General features: G+C 54.5%; 1 protein-coding gene across 2 annotated transcripts in view; it reads left to right on the plus strand.

Moving 5' to 3' along the window:
* Nucleotides 1-19,600, plus strand: part of NTN1 (netrin 1) — an 86,171-nt gene that overhangs the window by 32,598 nt on the left and 33,973 nt on the right. For both annotated transcript variants that reach the window (XM_035561802.1, XM_035561803.1), the window contains exon 2: nucleotides 13,075-13,263. In XM_035561802.1, coding sequence (XP_035417695.1) covers nucleotides 13,075-13,263 — 189 coding nt within the window. The remainder of the gene's footprint in view (nucleotides 1-13,074; nucleotides 13,264-19,600) is intronic.

Consider the following 19,600-nt stretch of genomic DNA (forward strand, 5'->3'; position numbering starts at 1 on the left):
ATGACCTAACAGGAAAACTAGTTTTTCTTTACAGCCCGGGCCCCAGGACTTTGCAGGCAGCTCCAGCTGGTCCCAAGCTGCTGTAATCAATTGATAATTTGGCTGGAAAATACCCCTCGGCTGAAGTGGGATGCCACAGGTTTGGGGTCTGCGTCCTGTGACCATCGCTGTGGTCCAGCCATGCAGGACTGCAAATTTGCAAATTGGGCTCTTAGGGCTGTGAATGCAAGACAGCGGTGCAGATGCTGGTCTGCATTAATGTCCCTTAAACCTCCAGCATCAAGTGGCCCCTCTCGCTCATGCCACGTGGAGCTGGCATCACCAGGAACCGCGCAAGGGGCTCAGGGATGAAGGACAAATGGGGATGTCTCTGCAGGAGGAGGTTTCAGGAGAAACAGGCAGGGCTGGGAAGCTGAAGGTAGGAATGATGGAGAAATCACTGTCCTGGGCATCCAGGTCCACTCCCGAGGTACTCAGCATCCTCAGCCCCCAGCGAAGCCAAGTTCCCATCTGCCAGGATCGGGCCCCTCACTGACTGTGTTGGGTTGTGGGAAGCCTCTCGCCTGGCTCTGTGAAGTCATCCAGGCTCATCCAGGCTCATTTTGTGGCCATGCTGGAATGCACTAACCAGGAGTTGTTTTGAGGTCAGAAAGGAATAAGTCTTTTGCAGACAATTGATGTTGTTATTAAAAACATCCACGCGAGAGAGAGGAGGGGGGAGGGAGGTCCCCTTTCCTGTTTGGGAAATAGTTTCTCACTGCATCCATCAAGCAAAAGAATTCTGTATGAAAAATTAATTTAGAAAAAAAGTTTCTGGGGCACACGCGCCTGAAAATGAACCACAGCAGGATCAGAGGTTTGGCTCAGAGCAGCGTCCAAGACGCAACAGCAGAGGCCAGATTGAAATACAGGAGTCGTTGCTCCCAGCCGGGTGTTGGAACTGGAGGAAATGCAGTTTCCTTATAAGAAACGCAATCTTCTTTCTGCAACACTTGGGCAAAAATTCATGAACTTCAGCTGAAGCCCAGAGCAGGTCTCCCACCGAGATGGGCTCGGTGTAAGCTTCACGCCACATCTGGGACTGCAGAAAAGTGGGGATCACTTCAAAAAAAAAAAAAAAAGGAAAAGAAACCCAGAATGAACAAATTAGACCTGTCACCCTGCCCTTCACATCATTAATCTTCCAGCCCAGGGCAAGTGGCTTTCCCAACCCCATCCCAGGGGGAGACATGACCCCAGCTGCAGAGGCATCACGCGGCACCGTCGCGCCGCGGCCACCCGCTCGCCGGGCCCTCCTCACCGCCGGAGCTGTGTGGTCCCTGCCCGGCCCCCGTCCTTGCCAGCCTTCCCCGGGCATCCCTACAGGGCCCCTCCGCGGGCACTGGGGGTGGAGAGCAGCCGGGGGGGGGGCGGTTTGGGTAGGAGCTCCGAAGCCTCCTGGCAAAGTTGAGTTCAAGCTGTAGGCCCATTGTCAGGGTATTTGGGGATGGGGATATGATCATGAGTGCTTCTGTGTTTATGGGGATGTGGCTCAATTCCTGGCCATGCTCAGGCTGCCCCATGTCCATGTGGGCACCCTGTGGTGCTCTCACTGGGTGCTCTTCACCCCTCACATGAAGAGAGGCTGAGGGATCTGGGGTTGTTCAGCCTGGAGAGGAGAAGGCCCTGGGGAGACCTCACAGCGGCCTGCCCGTGCCTGAAGGGGGCTGCAGGAAAGCTGGAGAGGGACTCTGTGTTACGGGATGTGGGGATAGGACAAGGGTGAAGGGCTTTAAACTAAAAGAGGGGAGGTTTAGATTAGATATGAGGAAGAAATTCTTCACTGACAGGGCAGTGAGGCCCTGATGCAGGCTGCCCCAGGAGCTGTGGGTGCCCCATCCCTGGCAGTGCCCAAGGCCGGGCTGGATGGGGCTGGGGGCAGCCAGGGCTGGGGGTAGGGGGCCCTGCCCATGGCAGGGGTTGGACTTAATGGACTTTAAGGTCCCTTCCAACCCAAACCCTTCTGGGATTCTGTGATGCTCCCTCCTTGTTGTCAGCACAGGGATGGCCGGGGACCCAGAACCAGGCTCAGGCCCAGGACAGACTGAGTCCTCATGGTGGGGCTGGTGATTTTGGGACCAAAGTGGCCCGTCCCTGGGATGGAGTGGCCTGAGCCCATCTCAGAGCATTCTGAATGGGTGTGTAACCATCCAGGTCTGCAGACCGTGCCTGGAGCAGTCTGAGCAGTGGAGCTAATTGCCCATGATAAGCTAATTAAAGGCATCTGATAAAATCTGCCTTGCAGGCGCGGGAGCGTGCAGCAGCTGCAGCATCCCTGAGAGCAGGGAAGAGGGCGGCGGCTGGGACCCCTGGGCTCGGCGGGACGTCCACCTCCTCCCAGAGGGCTTGTCAATGCCTCTGCTTGGGCCTGGACGCTCTTGTTGTCATTGCTCCATCCCTGCTGGTTTCTGACAGTGGCTGTGGGGTTATGGAGATGGGCGCTGGGTGCTGGTGGGGCTTTGCAGCAGCACCCCTATAGCTAGCAGAGAGCTGGGGGGGTGCAGATGATGTGACGTTGGCATTTCCAGAAACATTGTTCTTGTCTGAGGGCTCTGTAGGTCCAGATTTGGTAGCTTTGCTTCAGGATCGAGCAGATGTCTGCCTGCTTCATTCTTGGTAATGCTGTAGGGGCCAGGCTGGGCCTGGAGGCAGAGCTCCCAGCCCCATCCCACCTTGGGGCTGGGCTGAGTATCCTTCAGGGGTGTCCCCTGGTGCTGCTGGGCTATGGCCATGGGGGAAATGGCCCCTGCCTCGCATCTCCCAATGCTGTGCATTCCATAGGTACCACGACCCCGAAAATGCTTGTGTCTCCAGCTCCTCCATTCTCTCTCTAAGGAGCCTCTAGGAGCCTCTACCACCTCTAGGATCCCACACCAAAGCCTTTTTAAGTGGACAGCAGCTGCAGGTGCAGATAAGCACACACAGACCATGATGCTGGCACCCAAGGAGCTCTGGGGCTGCAGAAGGACGGGGCTGTAGCACGTCACTCCCGGCAGCACTGGCTCTGGGTGAGCTTCCAGCAAACCACTGCTGGTCTGCTGTGCAGCAGCCGAAAGCAATCCATTAACAGTAGCACTGATAAGAGGGATAAGCCTGTCTGCTCCGATAAAACCCCAATCTCCAAGAAAACCAAACAGAGCAGCGCCTTGCAGGGGAGTCCTGGCACTAGCCTGGGCTACGGGAGCAGAAAGCCCAACACCTCCTCGAAATAGGTCCATGTCCGCGCCGGTGATAATGCTGCTGGGGAGGTCAGGCACATGAGACAGAGTTTTCCTTCTCTCTTAGATCCCCGATAACCTCGCTGGAGATAAGATAGCTCTATTTACCTGGACTCAGGCACACCACAAAAGAGAGCTTTGTGCACAGCCCCGAAGGTGTGAATATCTCTGAGCAAACATAGGCATCCCCAGACTTTCACACCTGGACAGGGTCTTGAAAGTCAGCACAAGGCTCATACAAGGTCCAGGTTAACACCCTTGGGAGGTGTTAAAAAAAAAAAAAAAAAAGAGGAGGAAGAAAGGAAAGAGGGCTTCCTGTAACCAGGTCTCTCTGAGTCTGCCAGGATGGGAAACTGAGGCAAGGTGGTGTTGAGTAACTTGGCCAGGCTCACACTGGGATCAGCAGCAAAGCCAAGGCAGGACCCTCTCTGCACCTGCAGTTTGTGGGTGCACAGGAGCGCAGGGAGGGGACGGTGCAGCTCATTTGTCACCAGTGGTGGTGGCCCAGGGGAGCCCAGGCATCACCCAAACGTGCCTTTGGAGAGGCACGAGTGGGCTGCTGGTGCTGCCCGCTGCTGGGTGCCCCTGTATCAGGACAGCTGCCGAATTTTGGGACATTCACAGAGCAGGAACAAGGACAGAGCAGTGGGAACAAACACAGCCTGTGCCAGTGGTGGGCTGCCACCTTCCCTGTCACGCACAGGGGTGGATGGTCCTTGCTGTCCTAGCCACTGCCTGACGCAGGACCGATGGAACTTTAATTAATTTGCACCAATCTAACACAGTTTATTAACATAACAGGGAGGTGATGGGTGCACAAGGGAAACAACCTCAGAACGATGTTCCCATGTGCATGCCTGCCTTTGCTGAGCGCTCTGCAGATTTCCAAGGGCTCGGGCCCTTTGTGGGGCTGGTTGCAGGTGATCTGACCAGCTAGAAGTGGTCAGGGACTGCAGCTGCTCTGTCCTACAGTGACACAGTGACAGAGGTTGTCTGGGTGGTGCCACCAGCTCCGTGTCACCTCAGAGGGGACACCGCTGGGTTTGGAGGTGACCACCAGCCATGCAGCGTGCATGGGAGCAGAGCCACAGCTTAGGTCACGGGTCTGGCTGGGGACAGTTTAACAGTTCCCCTGGCCCTGATACAGACAAGATTGGGAAATGATCTAGGGTTAAAACAACACAACATGCTCCTGCACATGCTATGTTTGCTTTTCAGTGCTAGCCCTGTACAGCCCGACCTCACAGGTAGCTGGGTGAGCACAGGCGGAGCAGCGGGGACAGGATTTCAAGCCAGGGCTGCTGTGGAGGCATCGCCGCTCCTGCAAGTTTAAAACCACTCGGCATCATTTTCACCCTGTTTGGCATCGCTGTCACTCCGCTTGGCATCGCTGACACCCCCCAGCTGCCAGTTCCGAGTCTCCCCATTCCCCAGGGCAGTGCTGGAGTGGAGCTGAGGCTGTTTGTAGCACTGTAGGCTGAGAGGATTTAATACTGATATTTAAGTCTTTTCCCTCCTTGCTGAGTTGGTTGCATTATTGTGCTTTTTGCATTTCAATAACCTTTGCTCTGTATGTGCAAATTCTTTCAATATTGTTTTCTGCTGTGACTTTAACTCTCAAGTGGCATACGTCTTACTGGGAGTGTGGGAAAACCTTCAGGAAAATGTCTTGTTCTGTGCAGGGAAAGCAATGCCCCTGTGTGACGGGTGTGCTGCATCCTGCCCCTGGCTCTGGTCTGGAGCACCAGCACTCAGATCCAGCACATCCCCTCCTTGTGAGCTCTGGGGCTCTGATTTTATGACAGAAATACAACAATATTGGTGAGACCAAGTGCTTTGGGACAGGGATGCTGACATTAGCGCCTTGAAAACCACTCACTAAGTCCCCCACGGTCCACGCCAGCCAGAGAGGTGAGCACCACAAGGCCTTCCCCTGCTGCACCACAGCCCTGTGGCGGTAGGAGGAAAGCTGCCGAGATCGGCACCAGTTAAGAGGGAAACCGCACGGGCAGAGCCTAAGTGCAGGACTTGTCCCCACTCGGATTCCCCTGGGCTTGGCACTTACGAGGCACCTGGGGGCTCAGCCGGTGGGCAGCCCATGGCCAGCGGCTCTCTGCTGCGCCTGGGTGCCCGCAGGGTCCTGGGTGAGGTCCCCACCTGCTCAGATGGCAGCCAGATGAGTTATGGGATGCAAACTGTTCATTTCAAAGTATTGCAACCTTGGGAGGCAAGGTTTGGATGGTGCAATTAAATAAAAAACACTGATGGCAGCCTGGCATCATCTCCCAGATCAAAGTAAAGAGTTCTCTTCTTGACTTTTCCTTTCTAAAAAAAAAATAATTTGATCAAGTACTTTCCAGGATGAAACTTAACTGCAGACTTCCTGCACAAAATCTGGTTGGAAGAGAAAACTGCCTGCTCAGGTCCTGCAGCAACTGAAGAAAACAGGGTTCATCCCCGATCACAGAGACTGACCCGAGGTGGGCACGCCATGCTTGCAGTCTCAGTGCAGGACAGGACACCCCCTGGCACCCACTGGCTCCAGGAAAGGACCACTCGGGGGTCTCCTCCCAGCCCTTGGGCGTGCCTCCTCCACTTCTTATCCAGGATCTGGGCTACAAGGCTCAAGCCTTCATCTCCAGACAGCTTTCACGGGGTTTTAAATGGACAAAAACCCCACTCAAGTGTCTCTGTTGGGGCAGCCAGTGCCAGAATGCTCACTGGAGGAAGCGAGGGCAAACTGCAGCACATTTCCAGGCACTTGGAGTACAAGCCTGTGTGCTGCACCAGGGCTCGGCTTTGTGCTTTGTATCCTGTGTTGAGTAAGACTGCTTTTGTCTTGGGCTAAAATGCCTTGGGTGAGAAGCTGCCAGAAGTCTCAACATTTCAATGCAACACAACAGGCCCACAGGTTTCTCATCCATCCTCTTTGCCTGTTGATAGAGCGTCAGCTGCCCAGTTGCTTTGAAGGAGTTATTGTAGGTCACTGGAGATGTCCCCGAGGATTCGGGGCAGGAATACACAAATCAGTGGGACCTCGCTGGATGCAAGCAGCTGCTTGCCACGTGTGGTGGCGAGCAACGGGGAGACCTCGACTGCTCAGAGTCTGATAAAATCTGGCTCATAATCTGAATGTCTCAGAGCCGTAAATCTCCTAGGGAAAAGTCTTGCTCTTCCTCCTGGTGCTCCTTGAGGGGCCACGTGGACAGCCCGGAAATACCTATGGAGATCCTGGTGCTTCAGTCCGGTCCGGGAGGAATAAATGTGGAAGCAGTTATGAAAACATCTCCCTCCCTGAAATTAATAACACTGTGCATCAGTCGGGCAGGCTCATGCTTCAGGTTAAGTCGCGAGCGGTGTCTGTCGGTGCTGGGACTGGATCCCATGCCATGGGGACAGGCAGGCATCGTGCCCCGTTGGCAGCAGTGCACCCAAAGGGACATCGGGTGTAGGGCAGAGCTTGGCTCCCACAGCACTGGAGAAAGGTTGGTGATGGCGAGTGTCGCCAAAGTGACCTTCTGTAGTGGATCTGATGGGACTTGGTCTTCCTGCCTTTTGGGTTTGGTCTGTGTTCAGCTCCAGACTTTCTCTATTTGTTCCCAAAACCCCACGCCAGTGACCACGGCCATTTCAGACGTTGGTTCCGGGCTCTGGGCTTTGCCAAGCCATCTGCTGCTCACTTTGAGAGCCAATATCTGAGCTGGCTACAGGTGCTGATGGGCAGCAGCACGTGCCTGGTTCACCCCTACCCTCTGTTTGGCTGAGGGCAAATCCCCCAAACACCCCTGGGTTGAATCCATCAGGCTCTGACGTTCAGTGTTTGCTTCTCCTACCTGCTCCTTAAGCTTGGTTTGGCCACTGGAAATAAGCTCTTCAGGAATTTAGTTGCAAATCTCTTCCAACTTTGACCAAACTTGTCTTCCATTTTTTCAGCGACTTATTCAAATTCAAATTTGACTTACTCAAGTTTCAGTGACTTATGACAAATTCAAGCAAGCTGGAGCAGTTCGTCTTAGAGCAGTTCTTCTCAGAGACAGCAAAAGACACATCCCTACCAGGGAGCAGTGTTTTTCTTTTTAAGCCTTGGCTTCAAATATAAGGGCAATAGATTTTCTTTAAGGAAAGAAATCCCCGAATTTGTTGCCATTGGCAAAACACTGGATTTTTCACTAGCCTCGTTTCTCATTAGCAACTGAATCATTTTAGCAGGAACTTGTCCAAAAACATTCAGCCTGAGTCAGACACCCAGTCTCAAACATTTAAGCCCAAACAGCAAGTCTGGCGTTTTAAACGTAAAAGAAAGCAGGGGACTTATCACTGGAAATCTTGGGCAGGAAACCTGCTGCTGTGACGGGCTGGGGCTGCACCCTGCAGAACCCGTGCTGGGTGGGAACAGCTCCAGGACCTCCTGGTCCTCGGGCACGTGGGGGTTTGGGCAGTGTGGGGAGCAGAGGGCCCCTGGGATGTGCAGCTTCCTGGGGGCTCCTCAGTCACTCTGATGCCGTCTTTTCCAGAGTTGTTTCCCCAGAATTGCCATTCCTCGGGTTTCCCACACATGGAGATATCTTCCGTTCCCTGGTCCCTTTCTCTCTGGGGTGCATCAGCAGGGACGGGGCTTCTTCCCTTTCTGCCCAGCCTGTACTGCAAACTGGGTTTGTGGCTCTGGTTTTGTGAGTGAGGCCAGCTGTAGATGCATTTTCTGTAGCAAGTACACACATTTTCCTCCATCTCTTTGTGCCAAATGTCAGAAAACCTGGGGCCTGGCACAGACCATGTGTCTCCCTCAGCCACAGCCTCCCCTGGGTTTCTCCTTTGCTGGATCATCTTCAGCAAACCAAATCAAGTTCCCATCCTCCTCCTCCCTCAGGCTTAGTGCACACAAATGGATTTTTCCCAGACAAAGGGTTTGGCTCGGTGTGGCACGGGGCACTGGTCCATGCAGGAGACACAGGGCCACCTGCCCTGCCAGCAGAGCTGGATTTGGCCATGTGTCCTGATGGCTCTGAGCTCCTGGGCCACACACGCTGGAGGACTTCACTGCCACCACAACTGGGTCGTTCCACACTTTACCATTTTCATGCAACAAGACTGAAGGAAAATCCCTGTCCCAGTGGGGACAGTATCCGGGTCCCCAGGGACATGTGGGGCCGCCACTGGGGCTCGTTCCCCAGGTGCAGCCCCACACCATGGTACAGGAGCTCCACCAGCATCTCCAGGTTCATCCCCAGCTGCTCCAAAACTTCAAACGAAGCAGCAGGCTTGAAGGCATGCGATGCTGGAGGGCTCCATCCATAGGGCTTTCTCCTCACCTTCTGGTCCAGCAAGCAGACAGGTCTCCATCAGCTCGGGTTGCTCCATCTCCGATATCCCTTCCCTTGGAGTTAAGGGATATATGTTCTTCCATCCATATGGACCCCCCAAAAAGTATCCCCAAAGATGTCTCCAGGGGTTTGGGGCCCAGGCACAGGCAGGGTGGCCCTTGCAGCATGAAGCACGTGAGGTTTGATCCTGCGAGAGACAAATAATGGCTTGGGCTGAACTAGCAGTTTTTTGGGGGAAAAAAAAAAGAAAAAAAGAGAAAAAAACTTATCTGGAAAAGGGACAATTTTAAGGAGACTGAGGCTATTCATTAATTCAAGTCAAATTTAGAGATTAATTTCAGCCCCTGGCTTCTTCTTTCTTCCCCCGTCCCTTCCCCCCTTCCCCTGAATTATTGTTCACAAAAATTAAAACAAAATGTTTTGGGGGTTTCGTTTGTTTAAAAAGCAATTTTCATTTTGAAAATTGCCAAAATATAAGTTTGGAAAGGGTGGGGTGTTTTGAAAGGGCAGCATTGTCATTGCTGAATGAAAACCGCAGTGAGGAATGCGTCCGGGGAGATGCCGGGCGCAGGGACACGGGGCCTGGGGACGCGGTGGCAGCACAAAGGACCGCAACCAGCCTGCGCCTCTGACCTGGATATCTCCTTTCACTCCCCCAAATGGAAAATCCTGCCTGCCTTGATCTTCTTCGACAGAGCTTTTCTACCAAGATGCTGTATTTAAGGAGGGGATGCTGCTGCCATTGTAGTTTATTTGACTGGCCCCAGACCACAACTTTCCCCTTTTCCGCTCTGAGCTCCTCCAGGTTTCTGAACATCTGCATTTCAGGGACGTCTGGTTGTTGGTGTCGGAGCCTGGCAGCCCAGGTAGAGGCCCTTTGATGAAGCTGTGTACATCTGTGCACAATAAAGTCAGCGAACAAAAGGCTGGGGAGGTCCTTGGCAGAGTAAGAGAAAGAAAGGAGCAGGAGGCAGCAGCGCTGAGCGAGGCCGAGCAACTGGAACCGAAACCTTCATCGGGGAGCTTGTGGCACCTGGCACGTGCTTTGCTCCAGGGTCTTCAGCTGGAGCATCTTCTCCACCGGGTGAAAGCAAAGCACAAGGAGCAGAGGTGGTGCTGACCCTGGGAGGTGATTTTTTATTGCAGCCGGCAAAGGTGTTCATAGAAAGAAAAGATGGGTTGCTAAAGAGCCGCTTGTTGCAGAAGGGAAATTCAAACCGAGGAGCACTGGCTGGAAATTAAAGCCAGGCCAACGCGTGTTCAAAACCAGGCAAGAGGCTTCAGCACAGCGGGCGACGGACCCTCAGCGAGGGGAGGCTGGGCGGGATCCTCCTTTCCTGAGTGCCTCCCTCCTTGCTCAGCATCTCCGTGCCCCCATCACCAGTTTGCCCCGAGCCTGTGGCACCAGCGTGATGGATCCCACCGTCGTCCTCAGCAGGGACTTTCTGACGCCTGCATGGGCCATTTGTTGCATTGCCCTAATTCCTCCGTCCCTATGTGCTATTGTCAGGGAAAAAAGAGGAGGGCTCTTCTGTCTAAGCCTCTCCCATCGGGCATCTCTGAGCACATCAGGGTACAGATGGAGCTCCCAGCACAGCTCCGTCTGCTCTGGGATAGCACAGGGACAACTATTTCCACAAAACGCAGTCTCTTTGGGGGTTTAGCCCCACTGTCTGTACAAACAGGTGCATCCCAAAGTGGGGATGATGGCAAAGCATCCAGGGGTGGGATTAGGAGGTGATCAGTGCCCAGCAAATGCCCTCAGTGCCCTGGAAGGGCAGGTGGAAAGAGGGGACAGCCCAGGCCATGCTGCTGGAGCCAAGATTCACCGAGAAATCATACCAGAGAGGTGGCCCCTGCAGCCCCATGTGAGGTTCAGCTTCTTCCCTCCTCCAGACATAGGATTTTTGCATTCCTGGAAGCCTGAAATCGATCCCAGGCTGTGAGCAGCTCTGTGCACCCTGCTCGCTCCTCCGCTTGCCCACACAGCTCTGCCCGGTGGGACCAGCCGAAATATTTGCACAGACCTTGAGAAAACCCCAGGAGCTCCGTGCCCTGGCTTTGCAAACACGTCTCTGTTTATCGAGTAACCCAAAGAAATGCAAAGATTTTCACTTGCTCTCCGGGTGGGCTCAGCCTTGGGTTTTGGAAAAGGACTCACCAATGCAGTCTTGCAAAATACTGGAGTACCAGTGCCAGCTTTCCTCAAGCACTAGTTTGAGGAGGTGAGCTTGCACACTCTTTGGAAAACATGAATTCCTGCTGGCTTTGAGGAAAAAGGAGGTCTTCTCCATGCCACCCCTTGGAGAAATACCTCCCCATGTTGGTCAGTTGGGTGTAAATCTTGCTGTTTGTAACACCAAAGAGAGAGTCCCTGGCAAGTCTCAAGGCTTTCAGTGGCAGAGATGTGCCTGCACATTCCTAGCCTGCGGCAGAGGGGACAGATGGAGGGACCTGAATCTCCCCTCCTCTGCCCAAGCCAAGCGATGTGGCTGGTGCTGGTAATGTGCCTTGGTGGTTAGCCACAGCCCGGAGGACATCCATGCTGTGCCTTTGTGTCACAGCTCCTGTCCCCATCTTGGCCAGTCTTCTGCTGCCGGAGCAGGACCAGCCCTCGGTCTCACCCCGCCATCTGCCCCTGCATGCCCCATGGGAAGGGTTTAATCTCAGCTCCTCCCCACTGCAAATCAAGGGTTGGTGTTTTATGAACTCCACCACCACTTCCCAATAGCTCCATTCCTGTGCGCTGCAGGGCAGAGCCCCCGGTCGCACGTGTACAGTGCTGAGGTTAAGCAGGAAGGGCGCATGCCCCCGCGCTTCTTTCTGATGCAAAGTCTGGTTACCCATGCTCACTGCATCAGCAAACCAGGGCCGAGCTGGGTCTCCAAAGCCACGAGTCCCTCGGCACGCAGGAGCTGTGGGGCCGCTCACCCTGATGCTCCTCTCCTGTCTTGGGAGATGGCAAATGTCCCCGCAGGCTGGGGGCTCACCTACGGGGATGCAAAACACAGTTTGAAGCAGTGGCGTTGGGAATCGGGCTGTCTCACGGCTGACAAAGCGCCCTGGGGCCACCCTCACACCATCCGACTGCTTCTCCAACTCTGCAGGCATTTGGATCTGGTGGGGACGTGAGGCCGGGCCCTGGCACGGCAGCTGCAGGAGTTTGGGTTGCGTGGGGAAAAGCAGGGAAACGGTTCTGCATCCTGCTGGGCGGACGTGGCCAGAGGGTTGTGCTCCCCACTATGATTTTGCATCACGAGTTAACCGGGGATTGTTCCCGATAAATAATCCGGAACTGCACTGTAATTTTGGGGTCTGAAATTTGATAATTAAACAAATACAGCATGCCTTTGTCCTGGGCAAGCACCATAAGGTAAACAGGAAGGAATGAAGGATTAAGATGTCTCTGCTGGAAAGGAAGGTGACAAGCCCAGGGCCGTGACACCTTCGCACTGAGCAGGGGGCCCAGCTGCGGGCTGGCATTGCACAGCTGCATTGTTCAGGGGTGAAGAGCAAATAAAAGCAAAGGGAAAAGAAAACAAGCTATAAAACCCTCAGCAAAGCGCACAGCCTTAGAGACCGCCTCTTGATGGCCCCGTGACAGCCCCGGGGAGCGGCAGGAGAAGGGTCACGCTTTTGAAGTCCTCGAGTTGCCTTTTGCGAAGGCCCCTTGTGAAAGCAGCGCCCGTGTTGACTTTAGGGTGCTTGGGGGGGGGCATGGGATGTCTCCTGGCAGGCTTGGTCGCAGCACAGCCAGCTGGAGCGGTGTTTGAGCAGCTGGGTGGGATGGGATGGGATGGGATGGGATGGGATGGGATGGGATGGGATGGGATGGGATGGGATGGGATGGGACGGGACGGGACGGGATGGGAGGCATGCAGGTGAGGTCTTGCGGACGTGTTTTAGGCTGCACACACACCACGGAGCCTTGTGCTCCACATACAAACATGGCAAGGAGAACCAGGGAATAAGATAATGAGGAAGACTTTGAAATGTTGTGTAGAGCTCAAACACGCTTGTCGGGATGGATGTGAATGAGAATACTGGGAAGGGTGGGATGGGGCTGCTGGAACCCCCTGGGGCAGAGGGATTGGGATCAAGGGGTGCTGGGGAGAAGAAAGGGGGCTGTGTCCTGCATGGCTCAAAGCCCTGCGGTGCCAGGAGCCGAAGGGAGGGAGCAGAGCAGGGCTCACAAGGGGCAAAGCTCTGGCAGCAAAGCTGTGCGTGGCCGTGTCCCAGCCATGCGTGCCAGCTCCCTGTCCGTGCCCGGCTTTTAAATCACATGAGGAGCGGGGAGAGGCAGAAGGTACATTGTAAGTTGCGGTGGTGAAGCACGAAGTCTCGCTGACCTCAGCTTCCCCTCCAAGAAGCCGGGTTCACCAAAAAGTGGCAGTTGGGGAGAGGCGTGGGCTGGTATTGGGGCGGGCACCCTCGGGGGACCCCCTGTGTTTGGGGGTCCTGGGGTGCTGACGGGCTGCACTCTGTGCCCTCTGCAGCCTGCAACTGCAACCTGCACGCTCGGCGCTGCCGCTTCAACATGGAGCTGTACAAGCTGTCGGGGCGCAAGAGTGGCGGCGTCTGCCTCAACTGCCGGCACAACACAGCCGGCCGGCACTGCCACTACTGCAAGGAGGGCTTCTACCGCGACCTCAGCAAGCCCATCTCCCACCGCAAGGCCTGCAAAGGTACCTTTTTTTTTGGGGGGGTGGGACGGGTGGGACAGCACGGCCCCTTCTCCGCCTGCCTCTTCTGCTTTCACCGCTCCTGTTATGCCCACCTCCTCCTGCTCCTCTCCCAGCCAAGCCACCAAAATGAATTTTCCTACCTCCTCCTCTCCCCTCCCCTCACCACCCCGGTCTCCCCAGCCTCCCAGTGAGGATAAAGCCTCCAAGATATAAAAGGTCCTCCTTGCTGAGGATGAGTTTTGAGATGTTTCCAGGTTACAAGGGCTGTTTTCTCACTCCCATGCATCAGGGCAGACTCGTGCAAAGCCCCAGTTGTGGGGCAGACATGGGGTCTGCAAGCCAGCGCTCATCTCCCCCGAACCCCCAGGAGCCAGGGCAACACCAAACCCATGCACCAGCCGCTCCCCTCCTCCGGATGAGGCCAGAGCAGTAAAACGGGAAACAATTTTATTTTTTCGCTCAGCAGACAGGGTTTTCTGAGGTCTCCTCTTTGGCAGGGGCGAGTAGCCCCCCAGCCTCTGCAGGGTGTATTTTAGGGGGATTCCCAGCACACCTGAGGCCAGCCATCCCCAGAAGGCATGGGGTGGCCCTCTGGCACAGGTGGGTGCCCCTGGCAGCCCCCACCTTACCAAGCTCTATTGCTTTGCATAGGATCAAGTCCTACAAGCACACTTTTTTAACCCTCAGCTGGATGAGGCATAAATCCCAAACCTGTGGCTCTGCTGAAGGGATCAAGCAAACCCAGAGCAGGAGATGCTAGGCTTTTCTGCAGAAAGCTTCACCTCTTTTCTCTCAAAGCACTAATATCAACAAGAAATGGAAAGCTTTTTGGCCTTGCTGGGTATTTTTGGCTGGAAAGCTCCAGGTCTTCAGCATTTTCAGTTTTTTAATGAAAATGCTTCTACATTTTTTTTTTCCACTGAAAACAGACACACTTTGCCAAAGCAGAAAAAGCAATCAGTTCTTCAGACAGCCCTCCCCTCTTTTTTTTTCACCTTGTAAAAACTTTTTCAATAACGGATTTCTGAGCTGCCCCACTATATGGCCACTAAGGAGTGCACTGGGGGGACTTTAGGGTGCTGGGCTCCAATGTCCCACACTCACCCTAAGCCCGCTTTTGGGGTGCAGTCCCTCTCTGTTCATGCACCATGCTGCAAGAAGAGCGCCCTTTGGGCTCCATTTGTCCCAGCTCACCCCAGCTCCCTCCACCCCAGGGACGTGGGGGGTTCCCCTTTCCATCCCCATCCCTGACTTCCCCATGTATCCCATCACAAGGAAGCCCCAGAGTGGTGCCCACCTCCCTGTCCCTCACCTGTGTCTCCCAGGGCTTTCCTCGCTCTGGCATTTCCCATCCTCCAGCCCACAGCACCCTGCATCTGCCTCAGTTTCCCCAGGCAGCCAGGCAGAGCCCCACCAGCCTCTGCCAGGCGCTTTGCATTGCTTTAAGCCCACGCTTCCCAGACGCAGGCTCATCTGCTCCTCGAACACCCTCTGCAATTGTTCTTCTCCCCTTCCCCTGCCTTCTCAACTGCTCCTGCTCTTGAAACTTGAGATTGCCACATTTAAATGCTTCTCCAAACCCCCCACAGGTTATAACAAAAATGTGGCTATTGGAGCTACCAGATACAAAGGTTTGTAATAAATATGCTGGTGCATGAGCAGCTCCCCGACTCGCAGGCTATTAGCACGATTTCACAGCAGTTGGAATGGTTTATTGTTGGCATAATCCACCGTCCTATACAAAAGCAGACGAAATGAAGTTTCCTACAGCAAAGGCATTCCTTTGAACACCGGCTTTTTCTGAGCCCTGTTTATGGCACAGTGTGTTTTATGTTCCCCCTGTTTTGTGTCCCCGATTCAGGGAATGTTCTGAAATAATTGGTAAAAATGAGCATTTAAAACAAATAAACAAAACAAAAATGCCATCTAACAACTTCAGCCATTTCTCCATCAATAACAATATTAATTTATCATCTCACCAAGCCATCTGCCGATGGGCAAAGCTCTCCCAGAGCCTCCTCTTGACCCAATGTGTTTAGAATTAAGGAATTAACTGTCCTGCAGCATCTGCCATCTCCCTGCCTGCCGCTGCATCTCACGCAGCACATCATGTTTTCTCCATAAGACTTGATTCTTTCAACCATCGCATCGCTCCGTTCATGTTTCACGTGTAACACATTTAAAGCAGTGCATATAACGGGCAGGGACCCCCCGGGGGAGCATGCAGCACGTTTAACCACCCTGCGAGTGTGCGTGAGCTCGGGCAAACTCCCAGCAAATATTCCATGAATGAGCCGCTGGAGACAGTTTGTGTTAATTCAGCCTCATTCATTCAGCCTAACAGACACATCCAGCCCGCCTTCCTCTCCCCTGTGCATCTCATCTCTCACCCCATCCTATGCGCTAGGTTCTATATCTCCATCCATAACACATCTCATGTCACACGTCAGGAAACCGTAGAGGAAAAGTTGTGTTATTTTAAATGGTGTTTGCAGTACCTGGTTCCGGTGATGTATTTATGCAGAAATATCATGTTGCAGAAATGCTTGCATGATGTCTGTTTTGTTTTGTTTTTGTTTCTTTTTAAACTTGGATAAAAAGGAAATGCCACTGATTTTTGCACATCTTGCAGGACATGGCAATGAAATGAAATGTGAGCAGAAAGCAAAGCTGGGCAGCACCCAGGCTGAGTGCTGGCAGCTTTTCCAACAGCCAAACATGTAACACCTTTGTCCTCACTTGTGTAAAAGGTATTTTAAAGATCTGAAGCTGTCCTACCAGCACAGGTAAAAGCATAAGAGTTTGCCTCTAGGGATGATTTCTAACCCAACAGTAGCTAACCGCAGAGTTGTGCAGCTATGCTACGTTTCTTGCCTGCGTGCTAGCTTCCAGTTACTTTCTGGGGGAAAAAAAAAAAAAAAGAAAACCAAGTTGCGGTGATCAGAGATGCCATGTCCCAGAGCCATGAAACAGGCAGATCATGGCATGAAGCCTGCAAACCACATGGGAAGGAGTCGATGACAGCTGGAGCAGGGATAGTGCACGAAGCAAAACCCTGCCACACTGCCCTTTTAACAACAAAAACCCACATGTAAGAAATCTCAAATATTCATCTTTTCAAAGCTCTGAACAAGTGCGAATTTTCCCTCCTTTCTCGATGATTTTTGCAAGAGTGTGAACAGCTCCCAGAGCGCCCAACCTGCGCTTCCCGTTTCTTGTGCTTTCCTCTGCTCCAAACAATGCCGCAAACAAAACCCCACATCTGGACCCTGGAAGCCTCCGCCCGCTCCTCTCCATCATGGGCTGCTGCAAATCAGTGTCCTGGTGTTAGCTCTGGTCATTAAATTCACTCCTGATATTAGCCAGTTTATTGGCATTAATGTCACTCTATCAGAAGAGAAATTCCTCAGGGTTTTATAGCCCAGCCATAAAACAGCCCCGCGCCCTGGGGAAGGGATTTACACGCTTTTTGAGTAAAAGATGACAAACGAGGGGCATTACGAGCATCGTGCTGAGGCTGCCAGAGCACAGCTAGGTGGAGGGGCCGGGTTTGGCACCTGCAGCCCTCCTGCCATCGGCGTGCCAGCGCCATCCATCTGCCTTGGCATCTGTGGGTGCGTGCTCCCAGCCTGCTGCTCGAGGATTTGGGGTTTGCTTTTTGGAGGTGGTTTGGGGGCAAGTGGAGAGGCAGCGATCGCTGCTCCCATGGGCTCAGCCTCTGGCCCTAGGTGTGCAGGCGCAGGTTGTGTCCCCGGCCGGCCGCAGGCATTCGGGGGGTTCTGGCCCAGCAGAACCCCGCCCCGGCTCCTGTGCCACGGGAGGGGAGAGCAGAGCCCCTGGTGACAAGGACAGAGGGACGGGTCCCCCGTCTCTCTCCACTGACTATAGAGGGAGCTGCGTGACCAGCTTAGAGCACGGAGCTCATCTCTGCGTGGCCGAAGCCGGGGGAGATGAGCCTCCTGCCGAGCCCCAGCGAGATGTTGGGATGCAGGAGGCAGCCGGGGTAAAGCCCAGGGGAGGGCAGGGGCTGAGGACGGGCTCGCTGCCAGCGCCACGCTGGTGTCCCCGTGGCTGTGGCCCACTGCAGGTCAGGAAGAATAGCCCGGGCTTCCCTTCCTTGCAGTGCCGTGCCTGTGGTGCATCTCTGCAGGCTTTGGTGGCCAAGAGGACCCTCTGGCCTTGGAGATGTCCCCTGCCACCACAGCGGCCGACCTGCAGGGCTGGGGTTGGACACCTCGCAGCCGGCAACTCCCAGAGGCAATGGGATGCCCGAGGCCATCGGTGGGAGCTCCTGGCAGGGCTCCTGTCCCCAGCCCTTCCTCATCCACAGCGAGTCCCCTCTGCTGGACAGGTTCCACAGGCTCCCCCATCACCTCCTTGGTGTCCATCTCAGGACAGGGGGTGCATCCTACGAGAGGTGCTTCCTGCCCCACAGGCAGCCTTTCACTGATCCCACCTCGTTCGTGGTTTTCCAGGCCCAGGCCCAAGCCCAAAGTGAGACTTTCTGTGACGCCCCCCCCCCAGGGAGTTGTCTTCAGTTTTCCAGCTTTCTTCCCTTCCTTTTCTCATTTCCTTCCTCCCTGAAGACCGGCTGGAGCCACCAGGGAAATGGGAGATGTGCCTGGTGCCAGCAGGGCTTGCATCGAGTTCTTGCACCAGGGCTTGGTCACCTCTGAGAAATCACATCCCTGGAGAAAGCTACAGCTTCCACAGCATTGATCTGCCAAACACAGCCTTTAATTCCTCTGTGAGGCAAGCTCTGCTCAGGCTGAATGAGCAGCCTTCTAGCTGTGATCCTATGCAGCGCTCCTTAGTGGCTCTGCCTGACGCCCTCTTCCCAGAGGCCCCGTGGTTCCTTGTATTGATCCTATTCCAAGTGCTGAGCTCTGGTTTGTGCTTCCTGCATCTACAACTTGTCAGCAGCAGCCCCAGGCAGACACAAACCACTCAGAGGAAGTGTACAAAAATGCTGTTTAAGCCATCTCAGGCACTAGTGTGGAGGTGTCCCGGGGCACTGCAGGAGCCCTGAGTGTCACCGCCCTCAAGTGCCACCCCTGCCACGGCACGTGGGGACCATTCACCCACTTCAGCTGGTCCCAGACTGCAGAAGGGACGTGGTTATTACAGAAACTCTGAAATTACTTTGAGACAGTAGAGTGAAAACATGGAAAAGGAGGGGTTCTCTTTTTTATAGAAGTTGAGGCCCAACGCCACACCTCTTCCTGGCCGTGCCAGCTATTAAACCTGCAGGATTGTAACGACATGCAAGCAGCTACGCCAAATTAAGCAGCCACTTCCAAGGGAGCAGCACTTGCCGTGGGGCAGCAGCGACTGTTCCTGCAGCTCCGGGCAGCGATGAGGACACCTCTGAGTTGTTCCAAGCCAGGCAGGCTCCAGCCAGTCACCTTCAGCCCTGCTCTCCCTCTACTCAAGGACTTTCTAAACTCCAACATATGTGGGCATCAGGAGGAATGCACGCAGCCCCTTCCCCAGCACAGGGCAGCTCCACCACCACAAGGATGGAGCCGTGCACTGGGGTGCACCTCTGGGGACCACAGAAGTCCCGTTCCCGTGCCAGGCGTGCAACCACTGGCGAGATCGCTGGTACCGGGGCTTGTTCTACGTTTCCCTGCAAATTAACAGGGACAGGGATAAAATCCTGCTCTCGGCTCTTTCCAGCAACTTCACCGCTGACTTTCTTCAGCTGGGACAACCTCCTGAATTACAGCAGCATCTAGACAGACATTTGCTTTCAACAGAATGTGTTTTGAGTGGTCAGGGACTGAAATGCAGATGTTGGGAGCAATGAGTGCAGGGGGTCCGTGGGGACCCCTCGCCAGGGGCTGGGGGCAAGACAGGGCTCTGATCTTCTGTGGCCTCCAGAGATTGTCCTAGGAACTTAGTGAGCAAAAAAAGAGAGATGAAAAGAAGAAAGACAGGGGTTTGTCCATGCCTGGTGACAACAGCAGAGCAAAAGCACCTCCATGCCAAAAGTTCCCTTGTGCTGTGGCTGTCTTAAGGCTGCAGGGGAGTTGAGAGCTGCGCGTACTGCTCGACCCCAGCCCCTGCTGCACGCACCAGGGAGGTGCCTGGACCCCCCCTCAGTGGGTGAGCTGGAAGAGCCAGCAAAGAGCCCCTAGAAGGAGCAAAAGCCACAGCAGAAGATACTGGCACTGGCTGGGCTGGCAGAGGTGGCACAGGATGCTCCGCTGGTGCTGGGAGCTTGGGGAGTTTGGCCAGGGGCCCCCAGAGCACCCTCAAGTCCCCCAAATCCACCTTGAGCCTCCCAGGGCAGCCCAGAGACCTCCCTGCCCCAGTCTTTGGAGGACTCAGAGCT

Source organism: Cygnus atratus, chromosome 18 (assembly GCF_013377495.2).
Source record: "Cygnus atratus isolate AKBS03 ecotype Queensland, Australia chromosome 18, CAtr_DNAZoo_HiC_assembly, whole genome shotgun sequence".
Classification (NCBI taxonomy): domain Eukaryota; kingdom Metazoa; phylum Chordata; class Aves; order Anseriformes; family Anatidae; genus Cygnus; species Cygnus atratus.